This window comes from Rhineura floridana, chromosome 2 (genome assembly GCF_030035675.1).
Source record: "Rhineura floridana isolate rRhiFlo1 chromosome 2, rRhiFlo1.hap2, whole genome shotgun sequence".
Classification (NCBI taxonomy): Eukaryota; Metazoa; Chordata; class Lepidosauria; order Squamata; family Rhineuridae; genus Rhineura; species Rhineura floridana.
Window position 1 is genome coordinate 27,560,350 of NC_084481.1, and position 23,037 is coordinate 27,583,386.

Consider the following 23,037-nt stretch of genomic DNA (forward strand, 5'->3'; position numbering starts at 1 on the left):
AAGACTGTTGTTTCCTTCACCCCGCCCCTTAATGCTTCATTCTGTAACTTTTAAGTTGTGGTTAGGACAATAAAAAATAATTCATATAGTGCTCACAAACAGCAAGCAATGGTGCCCAACGTAACACACGTGATTGAGACATGCTCTCTTACATGTCACAGTTTCAGTGCATTTTGTTGTTGAAGGAAGAATTGCTGATTTCCAGCAATGTCATTTTTAGTTATATGCCAGAGAAATTCAATACCCATAAAAGGGAATTACTTTTCACCTGTCTGGAAAAAGTTTAGATCATGTGTAATGAGGCTTTCCTAACTGATTTTGCATGTGAGATTTTCAGTGGCAGCTAAGATTTGCGGCCTCACTTCAACTCCACAAAGATTAGTACAACTATCCATGCTTAAAAGGATTAGCCTGCTTTTGGGATTGTAAACTTCAGTCCTAGCAGAGCACATTACACAATTCTGTACTTTACACAAGTTCAGCCTTCTAACCCTAGTCTTAAGACACACACTAAACAGTAATATGTAAAATAAATGCGGTCTATCCATGTTCTTGCCAACTGATGTGCCATCAATTTGCATACCTTCATTGTAGGGGAACAAACGCTGCCCCCCTTCCACTCTGCAACCATGTGGTTTATAATGCTGCTATAGAAACAAGTGTGAAAAGCTTAACATGCTTCAACTGAGAACAAAAAGGTCACAAATCAGGAGAGAAAAAAGAAAAGCAGTAAGCCAAACCTTTTTGTATGCACATTTATTATGTGAAATGCAATACCACTGAATTTATAATCTTGAAAATAAATCTTATGTTCAGAAGTGGTACAGCTCAAGTATTTTAAGTTTAAATTAAGTTATGGGAAGCTGTCAGAGGCAAATACATTCATTGTAGTTTCTCCCCTATAATAAGGAATGTCAAATGTCAAGCCAAATTTGTCACTATTACTCACTGAATTACTAAAAACAGTCATTGATGGTTCTGCTCTGAAGCTAAAAAGGACACCAGTCCAATACAACACATCTACCAAAAATATGGGATAGTTGATTCTAAGACCACTGCAGTATTTATTTATGAAGCATAAACCTGGCTTAAGTACTTCTGTATGCTTTGCTAAATAAGTAAGATAGTAAACTTTAAAACTTGAGTGTGTGTTCTTCAAGCAAAACAAGCTTTTTAATAACCAAAACACGTTTATCAGCAACAGAAAACAGAACTAAGGTACAGTACATTTATAAATAAACTCACATATAAATGAACTGCCTCCAATAGGCACAATTATTTGACAAAATGTGACTTCCTCTTGTAATAAGAAAAAGCTAAAACTACATACTTAAATAGCTTCTGTATATACTGGGGGGGGGACACATACTAATAATCTCAAACAATTGGGGTAAGATGGCTTTCATTTGCTTGTATGCATAATGCTCTTTTTTTTCTTTGCAGTATTACTGTTTGATTAAATAACGATTGATAACTACAGGCTACTGAAATGTCAGTTGAGTGGTCATAGGATACATTTGAATAGCTTAGCAGGGACCCATAGATGTTTATCAGCTTTGAAGAAAATTACAGCTATAAATGCTCTAGGCCCCTGCACATACACATTTAGTCCTAACGGATGGCCATTCAAGCAATATTGTTAAAAATCCATGAAGAGTTGCAATAAACTTTTTCCCCAATTTGGCTCAAAAAACAACAGTGGAGGGCTGTGGCACAGAGTCCAATGGATGGCATTTAGCAAAATAAAAGCTCTGGGCCTCTTAAGCAAAATTCTCAAACCTTGTGAATAAATATAATTTTCTACCAATAATGTGAGGTTTAGATTAAAATGTACAACTTTACCCCTTTTTAGTTGCAAGATCTGCTTTGTTTCCCCATCTTACTTAACATTATGCATTATCATTTTGCTTCTCTTCCCCATCTGTCTTATTCCTGCTCCACTTTCCCACTACTCCTTCTCACTACCCACCTTAGATTGGCCTTCAATTCAGTTTTGGGTCTTCACCAATGTTAATCCCTATCTCCTCATGTGCTTGTATTCTTTCTATGGTGTAAGCATTTCCTTAACACATTCTCCATGGATGCAATCAATAAATGTGAATAATGTAGAGACTGATCTTCAGCAAAACTCAGTCCATTCAGTACTAATGATTCATACTGGATAATTTTCCAGAGAGGGTACGTAGCATCAACACCACCACATGGAATTCTTGTTCCAAAATTATACAAATTTAGCATAGCCCCACCTTTACAAAAAAGTTTTGTTGCTATCTAGATTGGGTTGGACATGCTGAATGTCCATAATGACAGCAGCACCATTACTGCTTTGATCACTGTACAAGTTACACACATACCATGAGTGTCACCAAGTTGTGGAGGTTACTTGGTTCCTCCATTATTTACATGGAAGTACCCTTCTGCTGCCATCATTGCAACTCCCCTTGACTTCCATTGGTGTGAAGCCAACCCTCAGCTCTTCTTGAGCCACAAATAATTTGAATTGAGATTTATACTACTTTGAAAAGTGAGATTTATACTACTTTGAAATGTATTTGAAATAAATACATTTGCCATTCCAAAGGAAAGAATACAAGAGGAAACGCACTCTTGCCATCAGCCATGGACATGGTGAAAACAAAGTGTGTTAACTAGAAGCAGCAGCTGCCAGAGGACTGAAGAGTATTTCAGCAGCCAGACATGAGGAATTGAGGGCTGGGGACGAACAAAAGATAAAGCATATTTGAAAGAAACATCTAAATGTCTCATTGCACGATTATCTAATTACATTCCTCTATACCTTTTGGTCAAGCAAACTTTAGCATAGATTCCCTGATACAGCTCTTTGAATAATAGTTAAGCCTAGACCACTGACCATGGTCACCAGCCGATACTTTGAGAACTACATGATGTAAACAAGTATCATGGGAAATTAAAAACACAGTGAACATTAAGTGCAGACTGTATGCTCAGTGCACCCAAACTAAATCCACATCACGCAGTCGGACTAAATCCACATTAGCAACAACTCTTGAAAAACTAGCAAGACCACATTTACACTTGTGTACGGTAGCAGCCTAGTTCCACTCAGGCACACTTTCCAGACGGCTTCATTTATTTAAAAAAGAACTGCAAGCAGAACAAAAAAAAGTTCTTGCCCATGGAGTAAATCTTCACGGAGAATGGAAAAATAAATTACGTAGTGCACAAAGCCAACAGCAGTAATACGTTTCTATCGGTTATATGTAGCACGAGGTAATATTGCTCACATTATGCATGGAGACTTGGGAAGTTTTGTTTTTCAGAAAGAGAAACTAGATTTGTCCTGTGTGTACAATGAAGAAAGCTCCTGCAACACTGAAACAAAGATACTTCTGTAAAAGACACATCACTATCCAATAGAAACACACTCTTCATAATCATTTTTCCACAATAAGATTCTTGGGATCTAGCAAAAGAAGAGGGCTATAGTAAGCCATCGAGGTTTTTCTGTACAGTTTGGTTTTCCTTTCCATTGCTGGAATCATCTGGAGGTGTGTACTGAACCTGATATTCTTGAAGAATTTTAAATACATCATGATGTCCAAAGTGTAAAGCCTCATCCATAGGGGTGTTGTTCCATCTACAATAACAAGAATATTCAAGCTGAATAAAAAGATGTGGGTACCAAAATCTCTATACTGAAAGCTCTTCTATATAAACTCTCTTAGTCAGCAGACTAAGTTCAACTAATTTGTGTCCCCACTTTCGGTCAAGGGGCTCAGAACAGCATTTTAGAATTAAAATAAGCCTGTGATTTTGGCTGGCAGACTTACTTGCCCAAGCTCAGCCAGTAAGCTAAGCAAGGAGTTAAAACAGGGTTTGCCAAATCTAAAGCAAACACTTCAGCATTGCTACACATTGATTCCCAGATGGGAATTCTAGAGGAATTCCCTTTTCCAGAATGTGAAAAAAGCAGCTGTAAATAATCCCTGATCATGAGGTTTTTTTCCCTACAACTTTTGAGCTCTTCATCAGTGCTGACAGAAGTTGCGCAGGGGATCCTTGAGGATTTTGACTGTAGCAAATTCCAGTACAAACTGACCTGATCTGCACCTCCTGACTAATGTGTGGATTGGAGCTTAGTTATCTAGTGGTTTTCACACCTCCCAAATGTTCACAGTACTTGGCTCAAAACACTTATCAGAACACATTTTAACACATGTATTTTGAGGGAAAATACAAAACCTTAGTATAAAATAAGAATTTTCATTGCAGTTTTTTAAAAACTGCAGATTAACACGGAAACAGGATGGAACAAATTTAGGGTCAACACGTGTGGAAGTGAGGGAGACCAAAAACACTATTTTGCCTGCCCCAAACTCAAGAGTACTCTCTTGCATGCAGGAACTCCTAGTTGATTGAAAACATGATAAATACATACAGGATCAAGCATCATTTTGTTATCTCTGGTACAAACTTACAATAATCACCCTAAGGTCTTGTCTGTTTTGAAAAATCAGTCACTTGACTATTGTTCTTTAGCTTCTAAGTCCTTTTGTTTAAGCTCCTGCCAGTTCTGATGGACTGAGTACACTGCCATATCTTGGTACAGATGTACAATGTACACATTAATTATACACACAGGTGACAAATACCCTGTAAACATTTCTCCTCTGTACTTAGGATCTACTGTTGCTTCTTCGTCTATATACTCTGGAGACCAGAGGCTAACTAATTGGCTCCCAAATGTTCTGGGGCCTCAACATTTTATCAGCAGCACTGGATCACACCCAATTATTTTCCCTCTTGAGCATACCACTTCTAGCCAGATTTTGTTGGCTCCTCCTGTCTGTACATAGGAAATGCCATCATATACCAAGCAACTCTGAGACCTATAGTTCTTTGACAGAGCATGTCCCATGAGGTGGCATGCCCACCTCCCTCCCTCCCTCACAAAGAGGGTCTGGGCCAGCAGCTCCCTCTTAAGAAGGATCCTTGGTCTGTTCTATCATTGCTTCTGACCGGCTCCAGCAAATCTCCAAAAAGATCTTCAAGATCCAGACACCCAATATGGAGGTGTAGGATCATGACTGCCATCAAAGGGACAGAAAGTAGAGCCTGTAACTGATTTTATTTTCCCCCTTTTAGTTTTTACCTCTTTAGTCCCTTTTAATATCACTCCCCTATATTTCTGAATTGTATTTTATGTATTTTTATCTGTTTTAATGTTTTTGTGATTTTATTGTGTATGAATTCATTGTGAGCCACCCTGAGTACCCTATTCTAGGGTAGAAGGGCAGGATAGAAATAAATAAGGACTGTATGGAAGGAACTTCCCTCTCCTCCTGGCCTGGACACTGTCACCGGCTCTGCTCCTGGATCTAATCTGGTGGGGGAGAGGGATCATAGAATAGCAGAGTTGGAAGGGCCTAGAAGGACTCTGAGTCCATAACTTTTGGGGAAGGTTACTCTTTATCAAGGCCAAGACAACCAGAACCACCAAGGACATTGGCAAGGAGTTGCTGCTCTTGTAGGCAGCCAATATCTTCAGAACCATATAGCTACGCTGTGAGCCCTGGAGGACTTGAGCTTGCTTTTTCCTCCTCCCACCCATTTCTTCTTCCTTGTGTAATGTCTTTTTTAACCTGAGGACAGGGACTGCCTTAGGGTGGTTTACAAAAATAGGTACTGAGAGCCTTTTTAGCTAAAAGGTGGCTTATAGATGCTTTAAATAAATAAAATACAGAGAAATAAGATATCATAAAAATCCTTAAGCACGATCTGGTGATGCTTCAACCTTTAGTTGCCAAAGCAGTTATTTCTGAAATAAAGTTTTGCTAAATAAATGAAATTTTAACATCAATAGGTGCATTAAAAATGTAAGCAATGACTTCTGGATCAGGTTCAAGGCTTTTGTATTGATATACAAAATCCTGAATACCTTGGGTCCAGGATACTTTAAGGACCACCTGAGCCCTTATATCCCAGCCCAACCACTGAAATCATTTGGAGGAGCACTGTTAGTTGTTGCCTGCAGTATAGAGGCCTGGCTGGGCATTTAGTGTTGCTGGTCCCATGTTATGGAACACTTTTCCATCACAGATTTGGCAGGCGTCCTCACTTTTGACTTTCAGGCAACTCTTAAAGACTTCTTTTTTTTTTGCTGACAGGACTATACAGCTGTTTAAAAAAAAATTTAGCCAGTCATTTTAATGATTATTTTGTATTGTTTTTAAGTGTTTTTATGTTGTTGTGCACTACCCTGATGTTTTGCGAGAGGGTGGTATGTAAATGCTTTCAGAAATAAAAATTTAAAAGCCCGCTTGCTTGCATAACAAAAACCTGCTTGCATAACAGCACTTCCAACTTCTCTTCAGCCCTCCACATACCCCCCAAAATCTGCTCAGGAGGGCCCCCTAACTTTCTGGAGTAGATTGGGAGGGCACACAGGGGTGCACAGGGCAGGAAAGGAAGAGAAGCTACACTGCAATCTCACTCAATAGCCTAATCACTTTTTAACACAGAGATATGGTTGTGGTGAGGAACACAGAAGGAAACACAAAGTTCAGGCATGTGATGGGACTAACAGCCACTGAGGGAAAAACGGGTAAACTGCATGCCTGTGCAATCTTCACACTTCACAACCCATCTGCAGGTTGCATATTTCCTTCCTCTGTTAGGCCCCATACAATCCGCATAAGTAGTTTAAAGCTTCTGAAGCACCCCTGAGGTCCTTAGGTTTGTTTCCTGTAAATAGGGGACTCCCTAACAAACCCATTTCATTCCAGCAGTTTGGGTTACGTTAAAAGTAGTAAAGCAGAAGGTGAAATTCAAAATGAAGTTAATGATTACTTTTCATTAACCAAGAACAGTGTGAATGGATACCCAGGCTCTTTTGCACAGTCTGATCCGTGCCCACGTTTAAGTATGCCTAAGTTCATTCAGTCAATAGGGTTAAGAATGTCTTAACGCTACACAAGATCTGGCTGCAACTTTGTTACTTTGTACAAGCAGGCATGCTGACAAAATATTAATACGCTGGAGCATAATCTCTACTTAAGATCTTCTATTCCAATTTCATTACCTTGATTTTTTCCCACAGGGATATGTAGACTAGGCTTGTTCTGTAAATAAGCCTAGAACCCACCCACTCACCCACCCAGCCTGGCCAACTAGCAGAACCAGCAGACGGCCAGCTTAGATGTACAGAATTCTCATTACGTTCAACATAAAGCATCAGCTTTTCCTTGCACAAATTCCTTAGAGGACGTTGATTTCATAAACAACGCTGGCGTAAATTAATTGACTGTTAATATTCTACTATACGTTTAGTGCAGATGCTCACCTGTCTTTGGGGAAAGGATTCACTTTGCAGGCTTCCAGCAAAAATTTAACTACCTCTACGTGACCTAGAATACAAGAAAGGTTAATTTTATACATTCATTATATTAAACAGTGCTAAAATGTTAACAAAAATGTCAGGAATTATTCATGGGCACAACCTTCCGCAGCAGCTACGTGCAGCGCTGTCCGGGAATCGTAGTCTCTCTGCTCCATATCCATGCCTGACAAAGCAAATCTGAAGGAAAAGTTGAAAAATGCAAAGAGAAGAATCCAGTCACAAATAAAACCAAGCCAAGTTACTGCAATGTTGCATAAGCCTTTCATAAGAGGAGGAGTCAAAAGCTAGAAGAGAAAAATATACTGAGTGGTGTCCCATGTTCTCCATCTGCTGATGTAAGGCATTTGTCAGGAGGAGATGCAGGTTTTGGTAATTCCCCCTCTGCCCTTCAGCCCCTGGAGTCCTCCCCCAAATCTGCTCTAGAGAGTTGGGGATCTTCTAAAGCAGATTCACCAAAAACTCCCTCTTCCTCATTTCACTGATGCTTTCTGTCCGTGGATGGAAAGCACTGGACACCACCCATTGCCCTGGTTCACACATGATGCTAAATCGTAGTTTATTAAACTGTGACATAGTGTTATGTGTGAATTCAGCCCAGCAGCTTAACTATAGTTTATTAATAATAGTTAAAGGTTGCTCACTAAGGTTTGTAATTTGTTTATAAAGCTTAGTTAACATTAACCATAGCTTAGCATTATGTGTGTACTCAGACCTTCCCTTAATTATGGTTAAGGGTGAGGGTTGTGTTGTGAGGGTGGTTAAGGGTGAGGGTTGTGGAGCCATCCCCACCTAAAAGCTACAGAGCTGCAAATGAAGAATGGCAAAAACATTCAAACTGCTGTCAAGGTTCGTCTGCTCTCACTGGTGCTTTCGACTATTCTGTGACATAATAAACTAAGTTTAAGTGATCATCTGCCACACCTCAGCTTTAGCTATGGTTTATTAACTATGGCTAATGTTAAGCATGGTTTAGTGATATATGTGAACTAGGCCATTGACCGGCCAATGTATTTCAATCATCGCAAACTATTCTGTGTTTGCTAGAATACACTTTGTGAAATAACTTTTTTCCCTTTTGGTGACTCTGGAAAATCTTGGATCACTTTTGTATTCAAGTACCAGGTTGGTAATGCAAGATTAAAAGTAAAATAAAGTTGTAGCAGACACTGGTTCTGCCTATACAGAAAAGCCAGAACCTTTCAGATAAACAAATGCAAAAAAATTAAAAATTAGCAGAGAGCATTCAATCCTGCTCTTGCAATATTTTAGCCAGTTATTTTGTGCATTTAATTGATCAAAGCTTTAATTGGTATGCTTTTTAAAACCTGCAATTAAACTGGAAAACTCACTAGCATTACAGAATAGATTCCTTGCATTCTCAACAGTGCTCAGTTAAAATAATTGCGCACAAATGGGGTGGGAGTGTGTATTTCAACCACAATGTTATTTTAAAACAATTATATTGTGAGTGGTCTCTCAACTCTGCCAACGTTAACAACACTACTGTGGGTGAAGAACAGCTACTGACTGGGTAAACAGTAATCAAATATTGTCAGCTTCTGTTACCTCATGAATCACCAGTTAAACTCATACATTTACGGTGAGAGCATGGCCTGGCCATTGATGAAAAATGATTGTTGGATTTCTTTTCTGCAAAAATCAGGAGTGGCAGCCATTTTTTTCTTCTTTGAATTTTGAAGTTACATGTACATTCAAATTGGTTAAGAGCCAGTTTAATCAGCTAAAAGCTATGTCGTGTGACAGAATGGATAGTGTGTTGGACTTGGACCAGGGAAACTGAAGCCCAGGTCCTTACTCAGCCATGAAGTGCACTGGGCACCCCTGGACTTGTCATACTCAGTCAGCCTAACTTATCTCACAGCTTAAGAGGGTTATTGCGAGGAGGAAATGGGATGACTCCACCCTATCCTGAGGTGCAGGGTGGTGGGGAAAATATGGATTTTTTTAAAAAAAACCATCAATGATCTCAAACAGACCCAGGCTCCTGTATTTCTAAGATGTCAAAGGCAGAGAGTAACTCGCTAGGTTCTTCTTCTCTTATTCTTGGGCTGTATTCTTAGGACACCGCTAGCTACGTGGTGACCACTACGGCTTTATGCCTGCGGGAGCGGGTCATCTTTGAGCCAAATTCTCCCATTCTCCATTGGCCTACAGGAGCACAGTAACATTGCCTTTGTCACATCCACACCATACCCTTAAAGCACATTTATGCCACTTTAACAATCATGGCTTCTCTCAAAGAATCCTGGGAGCTATGGTTTACCCCTCACAGAGCTACAATTCCCAGCAAGCTACAGCTCCCAGGATTCATCAGGGGAAGCCATGTGCTTTAAATATATGGTGTGAATATGTCTGCTCTGCAACTGGAACATACAGATGGCTGGTTCCACATGAGACATGATTGTTAAGGAACCATGTAGTAATCCAATCTTCTTTCCACCTTGGATAGAGTGTCTCTATAGGGCTTTAATTCCATTTGTGTGGATCTTCCATTGTCCATAATGTCTCTTAACTTGGGTTAGCCAATTTAAATATACAAATACTATAATGCATGCACATTTCACTTGCTGCAGCACAAAGGAAACATTTTGCAACCACATTCATTTTACCTTCTTAGTGCAGACACATCACCGGTGTAGGCAGCAAACAACAGATTTATTACAGATTTCACCTGTAAGAAAAAGAGAGGGAAAACGATTTAAGGTTTTTCCCCCCCCTACTCTTTCTTTGGGGAGGCTCGACAGGGAGTGCAAAGCACGCTAAGAAATACCTGAAAACTTTTTTTGTCAATCTTACCAACTACAACCTTGCGTTTATGTACATTTGTAGTTTTCTAGATAGAGCAGAACTTCAAAGCCACTGAACTGGTGGCTCAAAGACAAAGTTGGCACTTAAAAAGGTTAGTAGTCAACATCTGAGGAAGACTGTGTTTAGTATCAGGAAACTCCCTCTCCTTTTTTCTTTTTGATCTATTAATGTTTGTAGCAACTTTATATTATAATTCGTTATTTAAAAGATACCAAAGAGTGGGTGAATGATGACTATAAGCCACAGGACAGGGAAATCTATTTACCAGGAGGTAGCTGTGTACAACGGGTGCTCAACACTTTTCAGACTTGCCATTTCACATTTTAGACTTGGGCACTATGCATGCACAGGCTTTCATGCAATCTGGAACCCTAATCACTCAGGGTTCAAGATTGCGTGGAAGCCTGTACTCAAGAAGGCTCCCTCCCTTCTGACATCTATGTTGTAGATATGTATACCAGGGGTGGGCCACTGCTCACTTTTTGCTCATGTGCTCTCCTTAACTGTGAGTTGCATGCTTGCACAGAGCTCAGCAAATCCTTCTAAAGTGGAAGCATCAGGGATTGAGCAGGATCCTGTCCCAGACTTTGCCTTCACATGTAACCTTTGGGCAGGCCTGCCTGCCCACCTGCAGGCAAAAAGCTATTTGTACTGTGTTGCTGTGAATGCATCATTAGCACCGTCATGACCAGGCTACTAGCAAAAGGAGCACATTTCTCACCAAGCAACCACTCCCAATAAACAGAACAATTCAAAACCACCAATGAGCCAAGGATGTAGAAAGCAACACAATCTGTTTGCAAGACTGATTCAAAATGCGGCGATTTCCTTCCATATGTGGATAAGAGATAAACAGTCCTTGACACTGTTTTGCTTAGATACAGAAACTATGAGAAACTGGAAGAGCAACAAGAGAACTAAGATAGCAATGAATTCACAAAAGGTCAAATGTTGCCATTCACAATGCTTTACTAAAGGAACCTTTGACCAAATTATTCAACCTTTTTCTAAGCTTCAGTGATGGTAAAGGAGTCGGTCAGTGGGAGATGCAGAAAGTCCTAGGTTCAGTTCCTAGCATCTTTAAGTAGGATTGGGATTGTCCCGTCTGAAACCCTGGTAAGCCACTGCCAGCCAATAGAGGGAATACTGAGATGGGCCAATGCTCAGATTCGGTATAAGGCAGCTTCCTGTGTTTAAGAGTGATCAAACATGAACTCTGGTTAATTGAGTTTTACTTAGTGAAGCTGGGATGACTGTGAATAAATTCACTCATCAGTTCACTGATAAGAGGCATTTTATTGCTGCCATTTGAAATAGCATATGTGTTTAAGATGTTTTTGTTTTTTAAAAAGGGCCAATACTCTAGTCAAGCTTACAACAAGACAGGAAAGCCAAATGGAAGGATGTGAAAGACAAGAAGTCAATGATATCACATGATAAGCTTTGCAACTAGCAACCATCTTCTTGGTTTTAACATGAAAAGTTCTTCAGCATTTTCATCTTCCCGGCCCTTTTATATATATATCTATATATACACACACACTTGGCCTAGGGCTCATAATTCAATACTGGTGCAGTCTAATTTTGCTTTAAACATTATTAAAGGGAACCTTCTTACAACCCGGCCTAGAGCCTGCAATTTTCTTAATATGGTGCTGGTTTTGATGCCAGAGCTGGGAAAAAATGTTGTTTTTTTCATGGTCTTTTTCCTATTTAATTCAGAAGCACATCCACCGCATTAGTAAGACAAGACTACGTATATGTGCTTTGACTTGTATAACAAAAAATGGGGCGTTAAGTGGCCCACCAAATCCATTAGCAATATCCAAGTGGTTGGGGAGGGAGAGTATGAGAATGACTGTCCTAGAAGGTCATACACTCTGGCAGAGAATGTGTGACTAAGGACTGATTCTTCCAACAAGCTGCTTCAGAGTCCCCAGATGAATCACTCCTGATGTGGCAGGTGTCAGCTCTACACTGCGTCAGCAGTGCCGGTGGGGGCTGGAAATTCCTGGGTGATTGGCAGGGAAGCAAAGTCCTTAGCCGGCAGTCTGGCCATAAATCTGCCAGGTCTTTGGATGAGGGAATCTGATAAGGGCCAGGCTTGTCCGAAGCGTACTTGCCGAGTCAGGAGTCCAGAAGCGAGGTCAGTAGAGGTCCGGGATCAAGTGCCAAGGGGTCAGTCCGAAAGAGGGTGCCAGGAAACTAGGAACACACAAGCCATGCCTGACGTTGCAGTCAGCAACAAGCTGCAGCCAAGGTGTGCCTTATAAAGAGCAAGGTTGACAGCAGGTGTGAGTCCTCAGCGTTTGGGCCTTAAGGAGACAGGCCTGCCTCTCTTCTGCCTGACCTTCTGCTGTCTACGTTCTGCAGGTGAGGGGGGAGTATCCTGTTCACTGTCTGTGTCTGGCTGCAGGGACTCTGCTGTATCTGGGGTGCTCTGCAGCTGAGGGGGAGAAGGAGCTGGATTCTCAGGAGGCTCCTCCATGTCTCCTGAGTCTGCTGCTCCTGGGTCTGCTGCTGTTACTCCCGAGTCGTCCTCATCTGAGGAGTCCTCTGACGGGGCCATGACAGCAGGTTAGCAGCAGTGAGCTTTCATTTAGAATGCATATTTTCCTTCTCAATTCAAAAGAGGACCAATTCCTTCCTCACTAAGGCCCTGAATTGCTATGCATACAAAAATAAATTCATTGAATAAATTAATTTTGCTCAAAGCTTAATTCCCTGAGAATTTTCTTCCCGAGGCCACGATGGTTTGAATTCAGATATAACAGCACATCCTGCTTTCCAGGCAACTCCTTCTCTGCTATCCAAAAATCGTTCCAGTCCTTAAGATTTCCAATTAAATATAAATATTAGAGGCTGTGGGATAAAGGGAAGCAGAACAACTTGTCCAGGCAAATGTTTCATTTTTGTTGAGAAATTCTTGCTTACATCATTATGGCAAAGCAAAAGGCCAGCATTCACCAAGGACATCCTTTGTATAAAGGATTTCTAGTCTTGTCCAAGATTTTAATATTTACAAAGGTGTTAACTAAATGCCACTCATCTTGGACAAGGTATGCATAACCTATTTTGTTCACTCTAACAACTTCACTATTGCTCAATAAAATTAACCAAATTCATCTCACTTTCTGAAATCACACATGTGATCCTCCCTGGCTCATTGATGGCTTTCCTTCCCAAATGAGTTGGATGGTTTCCAATATGGATTCAGGATTTTCAGAGCATTGTAACAGTATTGCATTCTGTCTATTGCCCATCTAAGAGAACCCATCTTAGCAACCAAGTGGTGTCTTTGGAGATCTACTAAGAGTAAACGCCAATGAATTTCAAGACAATCTTTGATTTCAGCCATGTCATAATCAAATTAACACACAGATTACATAGGCCAGTTCATAGGCTGCTTTATGATCTTGCATTGTACCTAAGTGAGCATTATTAGGGGGCAAGCATCCAAAGGCAAAATGTGGCAACAGCTGTTGTCCTTCCACAACTTATTGCACCTATTGTTAACAGGATATCCCTTGTTAATCCAGCTTAAAGTGAGATGAAGTCTGATATGCAAAAAATAGATTCTGTACTGTTTCTGATTCTGAAATGTGTTTCTGGTGAACCCGGATCAGTATCCTACTGTGAGTATTCCACATTCGCACTCACAGAATTTCTCTCTTCTCCATGAGAGTGTCAAAAACATTATCTATTACAATGTTGGTGTATGAAAGCATTAAAAAGAGCCTCATTCATGTTCATAACGACAGATAGATTATATACGAGACCCAAATTCACATACAAAATGCAACACTGTATTTCATTGAAGCATATTAACCTGTACCAACACAAGACATAGCACTTGCCATATTCTAAAACCAAACTTTTAAAGGGCCTGTAAAGTGAAAGCTGATGACACCTTTAAAACAAACAAAATCTCAACGCTTAACACAACAGTGAAAGCCCTTTATAAAACCACAACACTATGTTAACACACACCTCTAAAAGAGCTTAATCTTGCATGTGTGTGTGCTCTGAAAAGCTTATCATGCATGAAGTTTGACTCAAACCTCATGCAAAATCTATTATACACAAGAAACCTCAGCAACATCTCAAAATATTGAAATGCAGGAAGAAAAGGACAGTTGCACAGAATGGGCACAAACGGTTACAATACATTCTGCTTTTTGACTCTGGCAGCAACAATAAAGTTGATTTTAGTTCAACACACTTTTACCAAAATTCACTTCTATCTCTGTGTAAACCACTCAGACTAGCTATTCTGGTACCAGAATACCACCACTATATTTATCATGTCAAAGCATGGAAACAAGGATTTTATCAGTACTTTAGGAATTGGTCCCGTCAGGATTCATTTTCAGGATTCAGATATCTATATTTTTGCCCCCTAGGTGGTGCACATTCACAATCGTGCCTATCGTTTGTTCAGATTTTCCTCTCAATCCTCTGCTTCCCTACAAATGCACTGGCATTAAATTTACAGTGCTGTGGCTACAGCTTTTATTTTTGGAGGCTGGCTACAGCATTAAAGCTGCTTCCATGGAGTTTATTTTGGAAGCACAGATGCAAAAATAACTTGAAATGATGCTCATCTAAGCATTTATTTGTTCAGATAGAGCCACATACCCCTACACACATACCCCAACAAAGTCTATTTTGCCCTCAACTGTTTTAAAAGCGTATTGAAAATATAGGATAAGAAATACTATATATATTCTAACAGAGAATAGATCAAGACTCTTAGTCTTCTGTCAGATAGTTTTATATATAAATGAGGAGCACACAATCTACAAGTAAGCAATTTCTGAAGATTAAGAATATTTGACAAGAGGCTGGCACAACCCAGATTTCTAAGAAGATATTGTGAAACTACTAAATTGAACACCAAGTAGAAAATAAGAAAATAAGAAAAGTCCTGCTGCATCACAACAATAGCCCATCTAATCCAGCATCCTGTTCTCGCCGTGGCCAAGCAGATGCCTCTGGGAAGCCTAAAAGCAGGACCTGAACACAACAACACTCTCGTTACTTGTGATTCCCAGCAACTGGCATTCAAAAGCCTACTGCCTCTGACAATGGAAGCAGAACATAGCCATCATGATTAGTAGTGGTAACAATCTAGTTTGCTCATCCTAAACTTCTTTCAGCAATTGTTTAACATATGGGGAAGTACAAACATGATATGTCTGGGAGCAGCATGCAAGCTAGTATCTACAAATTAAAACAATGCAGTATTAGACTATGGTCTGTACACATTGCTGCAAACTTTATCGATGTGAAGAAGCACAAAGTGCGGGTATCAATATTTTCAGTGGAAGAACCATATCTACTATTACGCAGTTCTGAAATTGTAAAGTATTAGGGCTAAATAGCCTATAGCTTTTGTGGATTTCATCATTTTCAGCCTTAAAACTTCTCTTTTATGAAGTTGAAAGATGGAGCCTATGCAAAGATGAGATTACTCACTACTTTCCCTGGAAAGTCTACCATCTCCTCATGCTCAACATAACCTTTTCTGAACCCAATGCTTCCTTTGGATTGCCAATGTACTGTTTTCTGCAGAGGTAGCAAACCATATATCCAGTGAAACTCCTCTACACACAAAAGACATGGCATCACAGGGAAGCATTATTAAGAACAGTGTTAATTTCAAGACAGCCAACAGTGGTGTCCATTGTCACAGCCATGATTTCTGAGCCAATCACAGGATAGCTGCAGCTAGAGCCACATGGGTATCATGAAGCAATTCACACCGCTTTCCATGCAATCACAGGCGTGTGCCTGACAAGGATCACAGGTGTTTATGCATAGGGGAAATAGATTGTGAACCAGGCCTAACTCTGTCAAGAAAGCCACAAGTGAAATCCATAACAGCAGCAATGCTTTTACCTTGTTTACCTGCGCTTCATGGTTTTAAACTTTGCATGGTTTTTAAAATTGTATGTTTGCTTTTAACGTTCAATGTTTTAATTTTTGTAAACCACCCAGAGAGCTTTGGCTATGGGGCGGTATATAAATGTAATAAACAAATAAATAAATAATGCAGACTTAAACACTATTGACACATCAGGAGTGTGATATTTAAGATTTCCATTGATTTATATTCTAAAATTACCAACAATGAAAAGAAAACAAATACAACAGAAAAAGTGAGCTGTGGGTTAATTCGGACAATTTGATGTTCACCTCTGCACCCGAAAGGACAGAATGATGCAAAATGTGAATAGGATGAATGGAGTCTCAAATAATAGAATCCCAGTTCTTGGGGCAGTTCCTGTGACAACAAAAAATGTGCCACTGGAATCACAAAAATCGTTACCAAGTGAAACAACTCTTTGTGGAGATAAATACAAGGCATTCTCTCTTAAAATGTATCTTCCACCAGAAAACAGGGAACATGCAAACAAAGGCCAGGACTGAGACCAGAGTGAGTGGCTGCTCTGCTCATACATTAGAGCTTTTAAGCTCCCCTTTCAACAGCTCCTTGAACAGTCTCTTCCCAAACCAGGAAGCAGTCCAAAGCAGCATCCTATAAAGCTGTCGTCATAATGAATTTGTGCCCTCCCGTGCACAAGCCAAAACAATTTGAACTTGTGAAATGTGTGCATAAATTTCACCCATTGTCACTGCATGTAAGTTGGACATGTGCCAGTCTTTGTGGGTGATGGCCAGGTCAGTTCTGGATCAATTATGGGCTGAGACAGCTAGTAAGTTCTTGGATGGGGATGGGCTGCCAATTTATCTAAGGAATCTTCCACCTCCTTTTAGCAAAACTTGTGGAGCTCGTGAAAGGCTCATGAATTCTTTTATTACCCATTTCCACCTATCTTCTAGCATGAAACAGATAGTTTTCACTGATGGAAAAACTGAGCATGGAAATTAACAGGGAAATTCTTCCATGCTGATAGTTACCATGGGCCATGGTATTTAATTATACCAACTGACACTGCAGGTAGATGTGATGGAGAAACTGTCAAAACGGTTTTGCTCCTCACCCACTCCCCCAACCCCAATACTCAGAAGACAGCCTTATGGGACAGATGTTAGGTCCTTTGAAGACTAGTTTCTGGCATTCCATAAGGACTGATATTATGATGTGTTTTAATGTCTGCATGTAAGCACATGTTAAGAAGCAACACACCAATTACATGGGCCAGTTCATAGGCTGCCTTATGATCTTGCACTGTACCTAAGTGTGCTTTATTAAGGGGCAAGCATCACAACCTATTGCACCTATTGTTAACAGGATATCCCTTGTTAATCCAGCTTAAAGTGAGACGAAGTCTGACTGAGGGAATGAAACTTGGAAAAGTTTATGGAGCATCTACCCAGAGAAGAAAAAATAAGACACCTTTAGAGAATTAACACGAAGATTATAATGAAAGCTGTATAAACTTGAAAAATGACACCTAGATGTATATGTGGGCCTAATATCACTCCAAAATAATAATTTAATTGCAGATTAAATGAAGGTTTTCATGAAAGTTTTCATGAAACTAGATTAGAAAAAATAAAGTGGGTCTCTTTAGCTGAAGAGTTACCAACTCCTTTCAGATACAATTGGGAAAATTTCAAATGTGTGATATTTGGCAATATTTTAATTCAACAGCCAGATATTATACTTTTCTCCCTTACCAATGCATATCTTATTAAATTATTATTATTTTGTAACATCAAGTACAGGTGTATATAATACCAGGTTTATTTATTTATATCAACCATGCCTCTATTAGTGGGTAGCTAAGTACACAAGGTTAGAGGCAATTAAATATTTTTTTAACAAAGTAAGCGTTAAATTATTTTAGAAAAAGTTTTAACAATGAAATACATGGAAAGCTGGAAGTGCAATAGTGTGGACATGTTACAACATGAGGTAATATTACAGAAACAAAAGCAAAGAACTATTAAGTTTCTTAGATCAAATCCAAGGTGGCAAACAGTGACAAAAGAAAACAAGATTGTCTCTAAAGTTCACTATTACAAACTGGAAACTTGTTTTCCAAACTAGGTAAATGCAAAATCATACCATTCCTCCCCCTAAAACTGTTCTCTTGCTTCAAATGCAAAATGTGATTCTGCAAGATTCTGCATATTCAGAGACAGCACTGAGAACGTTAGGTGACCAAAGCCAGCTGCTTTGTACTCATATATGTGCAAAAGTTAAGCCACCTGCTCACAATGAAACTCTGTGGATTGCTGTGAACTACATGACAAGACCAAGGCACCTGACTAAGCAGTCTTTTGCTTAGCGAGTATCTTTGGTATGTGGGTTCATTTGCCTCAATTTTACTTGCAAACATTTTATATAGTTGCCGCCTCCTATTCACCTCTAAAATCCTCTCTGGATGCCAGGTATATTTGAGCAGTTTATCCATGGTGGGGAGCTGAATGTTCAGAAAGGCCTGTCTGGTGCGGAAAACTACCATTCCTGGAGGCAATGCAATAAAATGTAGTTGCATATGACACTATCAGCACACATACTTAATATTGTGAGCTGGGAGGAGTCCCCCCCCCACAAAAAAGATAACACTGGCTGAGAAGATTTGCCTAAGAAATTATGAGCTAGTACAAGCAAAGGAAAGGTAATCATCACTAAAGACACTGATTTAATATTTTTAATGTGTTTCTGAAGCAGAAGGAATAAATCTTGCAGATGAGCATTTTCCTAATGAGCAAAAATCTCAACCAAAACACACCACTAAGGGACAATATTTGGTAACCTATTCAAAACCAAGGTGAGAGCCCAGAAGAAATTGCAAAGGTTTTTTGGCTTGTGCGTAATATTTCAATAAATAGTTTAGCTAGAGTAACTTTGAACTAGATTTCAGTCTTGGGATCAACTGAAAATCCAAGAGTTCTCAACACATAATGACTTTTGAAGCAACTAGTTATGAGGTCAAGAAAGCCATTTTGAAATTTAAAATAGTAAATTTCTGGGACTGGATGGACTTTCAGTCAAATAATTATAAAGCCTTCTTTATACAAATACCTTATTAGATTCCCTAAGCAATATTATAAATGAAGTTATGAGGGAAGGCATCTTACCTGCATCACAGGAAGCAAAGAAGTTTCTAACTAGAGAAAATCTTACTAGACGTATTGTTCTAGATCTGTGTATCAAGATTTCAGAGTTATGGACATCCTGACAGCTATATTAAAAACTTTTAAATGTAGTCATGAAGGTAAAACAGGCTTTATTAATGGGACAAAATTTAATAGATAGCATCAAGAGCTCACCTAATTTAATATATTTAGTGAATAGGGTACAATCTGCCTATATATTCTTTTGTTGGATGCAAACGAAGTGTTTTAACAGGCTAAAGTGGCTATTCTACTAAAAGTTCTTAATATAGTCTAGGATATAATTTCATGTGATATAATCATTACAATATAATAATCCAAATATTGTGTGGCTTCTTTGACTACTGTCCTACTCATTTTCTGCTTTGTCAGTATAATGTGACTATTATTGCCACCCTGGCTCCTGCTGGGAGGAAGGGCAGGATATAAATCAAATAATCAAATAAATAAATATTATTGTAAAAGATAACAGATCAATGTGTGTGAGTTAAGTTTTATTTTCTATGAGATATTACTCTATACCAGCAATGTTGTATGCAATTACACTATCAACGCTAAGTAATAACTTCAGTAGCAACTGGTAGCATTTAAAAGATGCGGGTAAACTGAGAAGGCAAATCCCACTTACTCCACTCTGAAATCCTATGTTTAAATCCATGTTTAATAGTGTGGGTAAAAATTACTACTATAAGTGAAGTGATACAGCAAACAAAAGGATATCAAATAACTTTTAGGGGTTTTTTTAAAAAAAAATTAAAGACAGCTTGTTGAGTAGAACTTTTGCTCTCATGGTTTGGGAGGTTTGCTGCAATAAGGATGTCAGTAATTTTTCTTCTTTGCAGCATTATCAAATTTGATTAAAAGAACAAAAGCAAAGTCATAGCAAGGAGACCTCAATAAACAGATCCAGAGAAATAAGGCAGCACAGAATTGATGAAAATCAAAGGAAGATTTGAGATGTTCTACCTCATATGTTTGTAATCAGTCATCTAGGGTCTCAGGGGTCTTAGACGCCTTACTTTTTAAGGAGCAGGGTCCCAATGTCCAGCATCTTATATCTTCTAACATGCTTCCTTGTCCTTTCCTGCTGATTGGAGCCAATCGGAGTGAAAGGAAGCCAGTCAACCACTGAGAAGACTTTGTTTCAATAGCTAACACCCCTCTTTTGTGCTTATTGGCTCCTAGCGACGTCTGTTATGGGAGAAGACATTAACAAGGATCTCATTCTCAGTCCAGAAGCAAAAAAGAGCGAGGGGTGTGGCTGTGACTATCATGAAGGGACCCTGCACTTCTGAATTTACAACTACACTACTATTTCGTGTTACAAAAGAGCAGCTAGAGCCCAAAATTGATTTTTCAAAATCTAAAATACTAAATTAGAACAGATGAATACAAATATGACAATAAAAGTAAGTTGTGGTTTCAACAAAACTGAACAAATATTTGGTTACATGAGGCAACTCAGCTAACCATATCTAAAATGCCTGGAAAAATGTATACAGTTGCAATGTAAATGATCTTCAACATTTTTATGTTAAAAATATTAAATTGCTGGGACATATTTTCTAGGGGGGATAGATTTCAGGAATGAATGCTGTCATATGAAGTGACTGATAAAAGACAATTTCTGTCCTTCGGTTCCATAAATTTAAACATATAACATTCACAGATTATGAAGTATGGCCAAGCAATAGCCAACTCAAATTGGAAAAAGTTTGTACTAATTGGCAAGGATGAAGGATACAGATTACTATACAAATTAATGAAACATTTGATCATCCCATTTATGTCAAAGGAAACACAAAAAGGAATTAATAACCCAAGATATATGAATTATGACCTGGTCTAATATACTTGTGACCAGTTAGGTGAACGGATGTAAAATTATGATGCAATATTAGATACTGTATAAAATTACAACATTTTCTAAGCTGGAACATGCTACGTTTTGGTGATGTAACAAAAGAACCAGGAGTTTCTATGCTTATTGGGGAATAGTATATAAAAAAAGCCACCACACAAACACAAGACAAAGCACCACCTTATAGAGCACAAGCAAGAGATGGGTGTGATTGTAAACTTCCAATGGATCCTGTAGCATTCCTTAGAATTATATGAAAAAATCTAACTGAACGGTGAAATACGAAATGTATTGTGGTACAAGAGTTTATGTTTCCCCAGTATAGAATAAAATGTACCATCTTCAATGGACAGTTAAGTGGAAAACAGAAATGTTTACATTAACAAATGTGGCAAGAATGAATAATGAACCTAAAAATAACATTTCCCCAAACTTTTTAAAAAAAATTTATTATTAAATTATGATTTTTTACAATCATGTTTGTTACTTCTACTTGGGTACTGTGGTTTATTTTGTCTCATCTGGGTTTTGTTCACAAAAAGAGAAGGAAAGCCTTGCAAACTGCCCAACTGCTTAACCAGCTGCCCATTTCAGACATGTATCTGTGCACGCTGAATGCTAACAGATCTAGAAAAAGCTGTTTACGCAATGTTAGTTTGCAATTGGGAGTTTCGGGGATATGGCAAAAGTAATACATCTAATATCATTGGCCTTCAGAGAGTCAGTTGAAAGGTGGATTCTGCTTATAGGCTGGAAAATATTGTTTACTAACTTCAATTGTCAAATACAGGGATTAAATGAGATGTTAAAGAATACACTGAAGATTCAGTCAAGAATGAATTTCATGTGAAGATGAGCCAGAGAAGTACTATACTGAATATCTGCTCTCTTTTTCTTCTGGTGTGTTTGAATTGCACGGCACAAAGTTGGCTTAACAGACCTCGTAGCAACATTGATCTTAGAAAATATCGAGCAAATGTGGCGCTCTCTCTTACAAAACCAACTACTTAAAAGAAAAAAAAATACTGGGAAGCAACCTTTGGTCTCAGGTGTAGGTGTGGAAACCGAAAATAAAGATATTGTATGACCAAACTGGCAATTACCTAGCTTAGTGTGCTATAAATCTATATTCAGTTAAACCAGACTACTTGGATTTGAGATGATTTAATGCTGTTTAGACTTTGGTTTTTCCTGCTTGTGTCTTAGATACAACTTTGATGGAATACTTTACCTTGTGGGCCAGATACAGGAAGAAATTGTGCATGCCAGAGCTGCTGCCACTGCTTAAGGCAAGTGTGGGGACATTTGGCCCTGCAGATGTTGCTGGACTACAACTCTCATTACCCCAACAAGCGTGACCAATGGCCAGAGATAATGGGAGTTAGAGCTCAGCAACATCTGGAAGGCCAAAGGTTCCCCACATCTTACTTGAAGGAAAAGAGGAAGCCTGTGGATGTGGGATCACCACACTCATGGAGCCCTCAGAAGTGTCAGTCCACTTGGTCCTTATATCCTCGTTCCTCATGCAGAACTACTAGCACACAATCAGAGAGACTTCAGTTTTGTTTCATTTACCCACCAAGTTTTGTTTTATGCTTTTAATCACCAAATCTACAAATACCTCAAATAATGGTAAATTCTTCCATACAGAGAATTTGAGTCACCTAGGAAGCTGTGGAAACAGATATTAAAAATACAGTTTCTCTCTAACTTTGTATCCTTGCTGGATGAAAAATGCAATTAGTTAACCCACACCAGACACAAAATTTGAAGACAATTGCTTTGTATATCATAATTTGAAACTTACTGGGAAGAGACAGATTTAAATTTAATATTTTGCAAAAAGGTTTCAGAGTATCTGCTCACTGAACCA

At 39.0% G+C, this 23,037-nt stretch overlaps 1 protein-coding gene across 2 annotated transcripts in view; it reads right to left on the bottom strand.

The window, feature by feature from the left end:
• Positions 1 to 755: 755 nt before the first annotated feature.
• The window catches only part of GLS (glutaminase), a 90,559-nt gene continuing 68,277 nt past the window's right edge, over positions 756 to 23,037 (bottom strand). Inside the window, exons 10-13 of one of the 2 annotated variants that reach the window (XM_061608203.1) lie at positions 10,012 to 10,073; positions 7,482 to 7,558; positions 7,325 to 7,388; positions 756 to 3,619 (exon numbers count right to left, since the gene is read on the bottom strand). In XM_061608203.1, coding sequence (XP_061464187.1) covers positions 3,463 to 3,619; positions 7,325 to 7,388; positions 7,482 to 7,558; positions 10,012 to 10,073 — 360 coding nt within the window. In that variant the 3' untranslated portion in view covers positions 756 to 3,462. The remainder of the gene's footprint in view (positions 3,620 to 7,324; positions 7,389 to 7,481; positions 7,559 to 10,011; positions 10,074 to 23,037) is intronic. The other variant, XM_061608199.1, reaches the window with a different exon arrangement.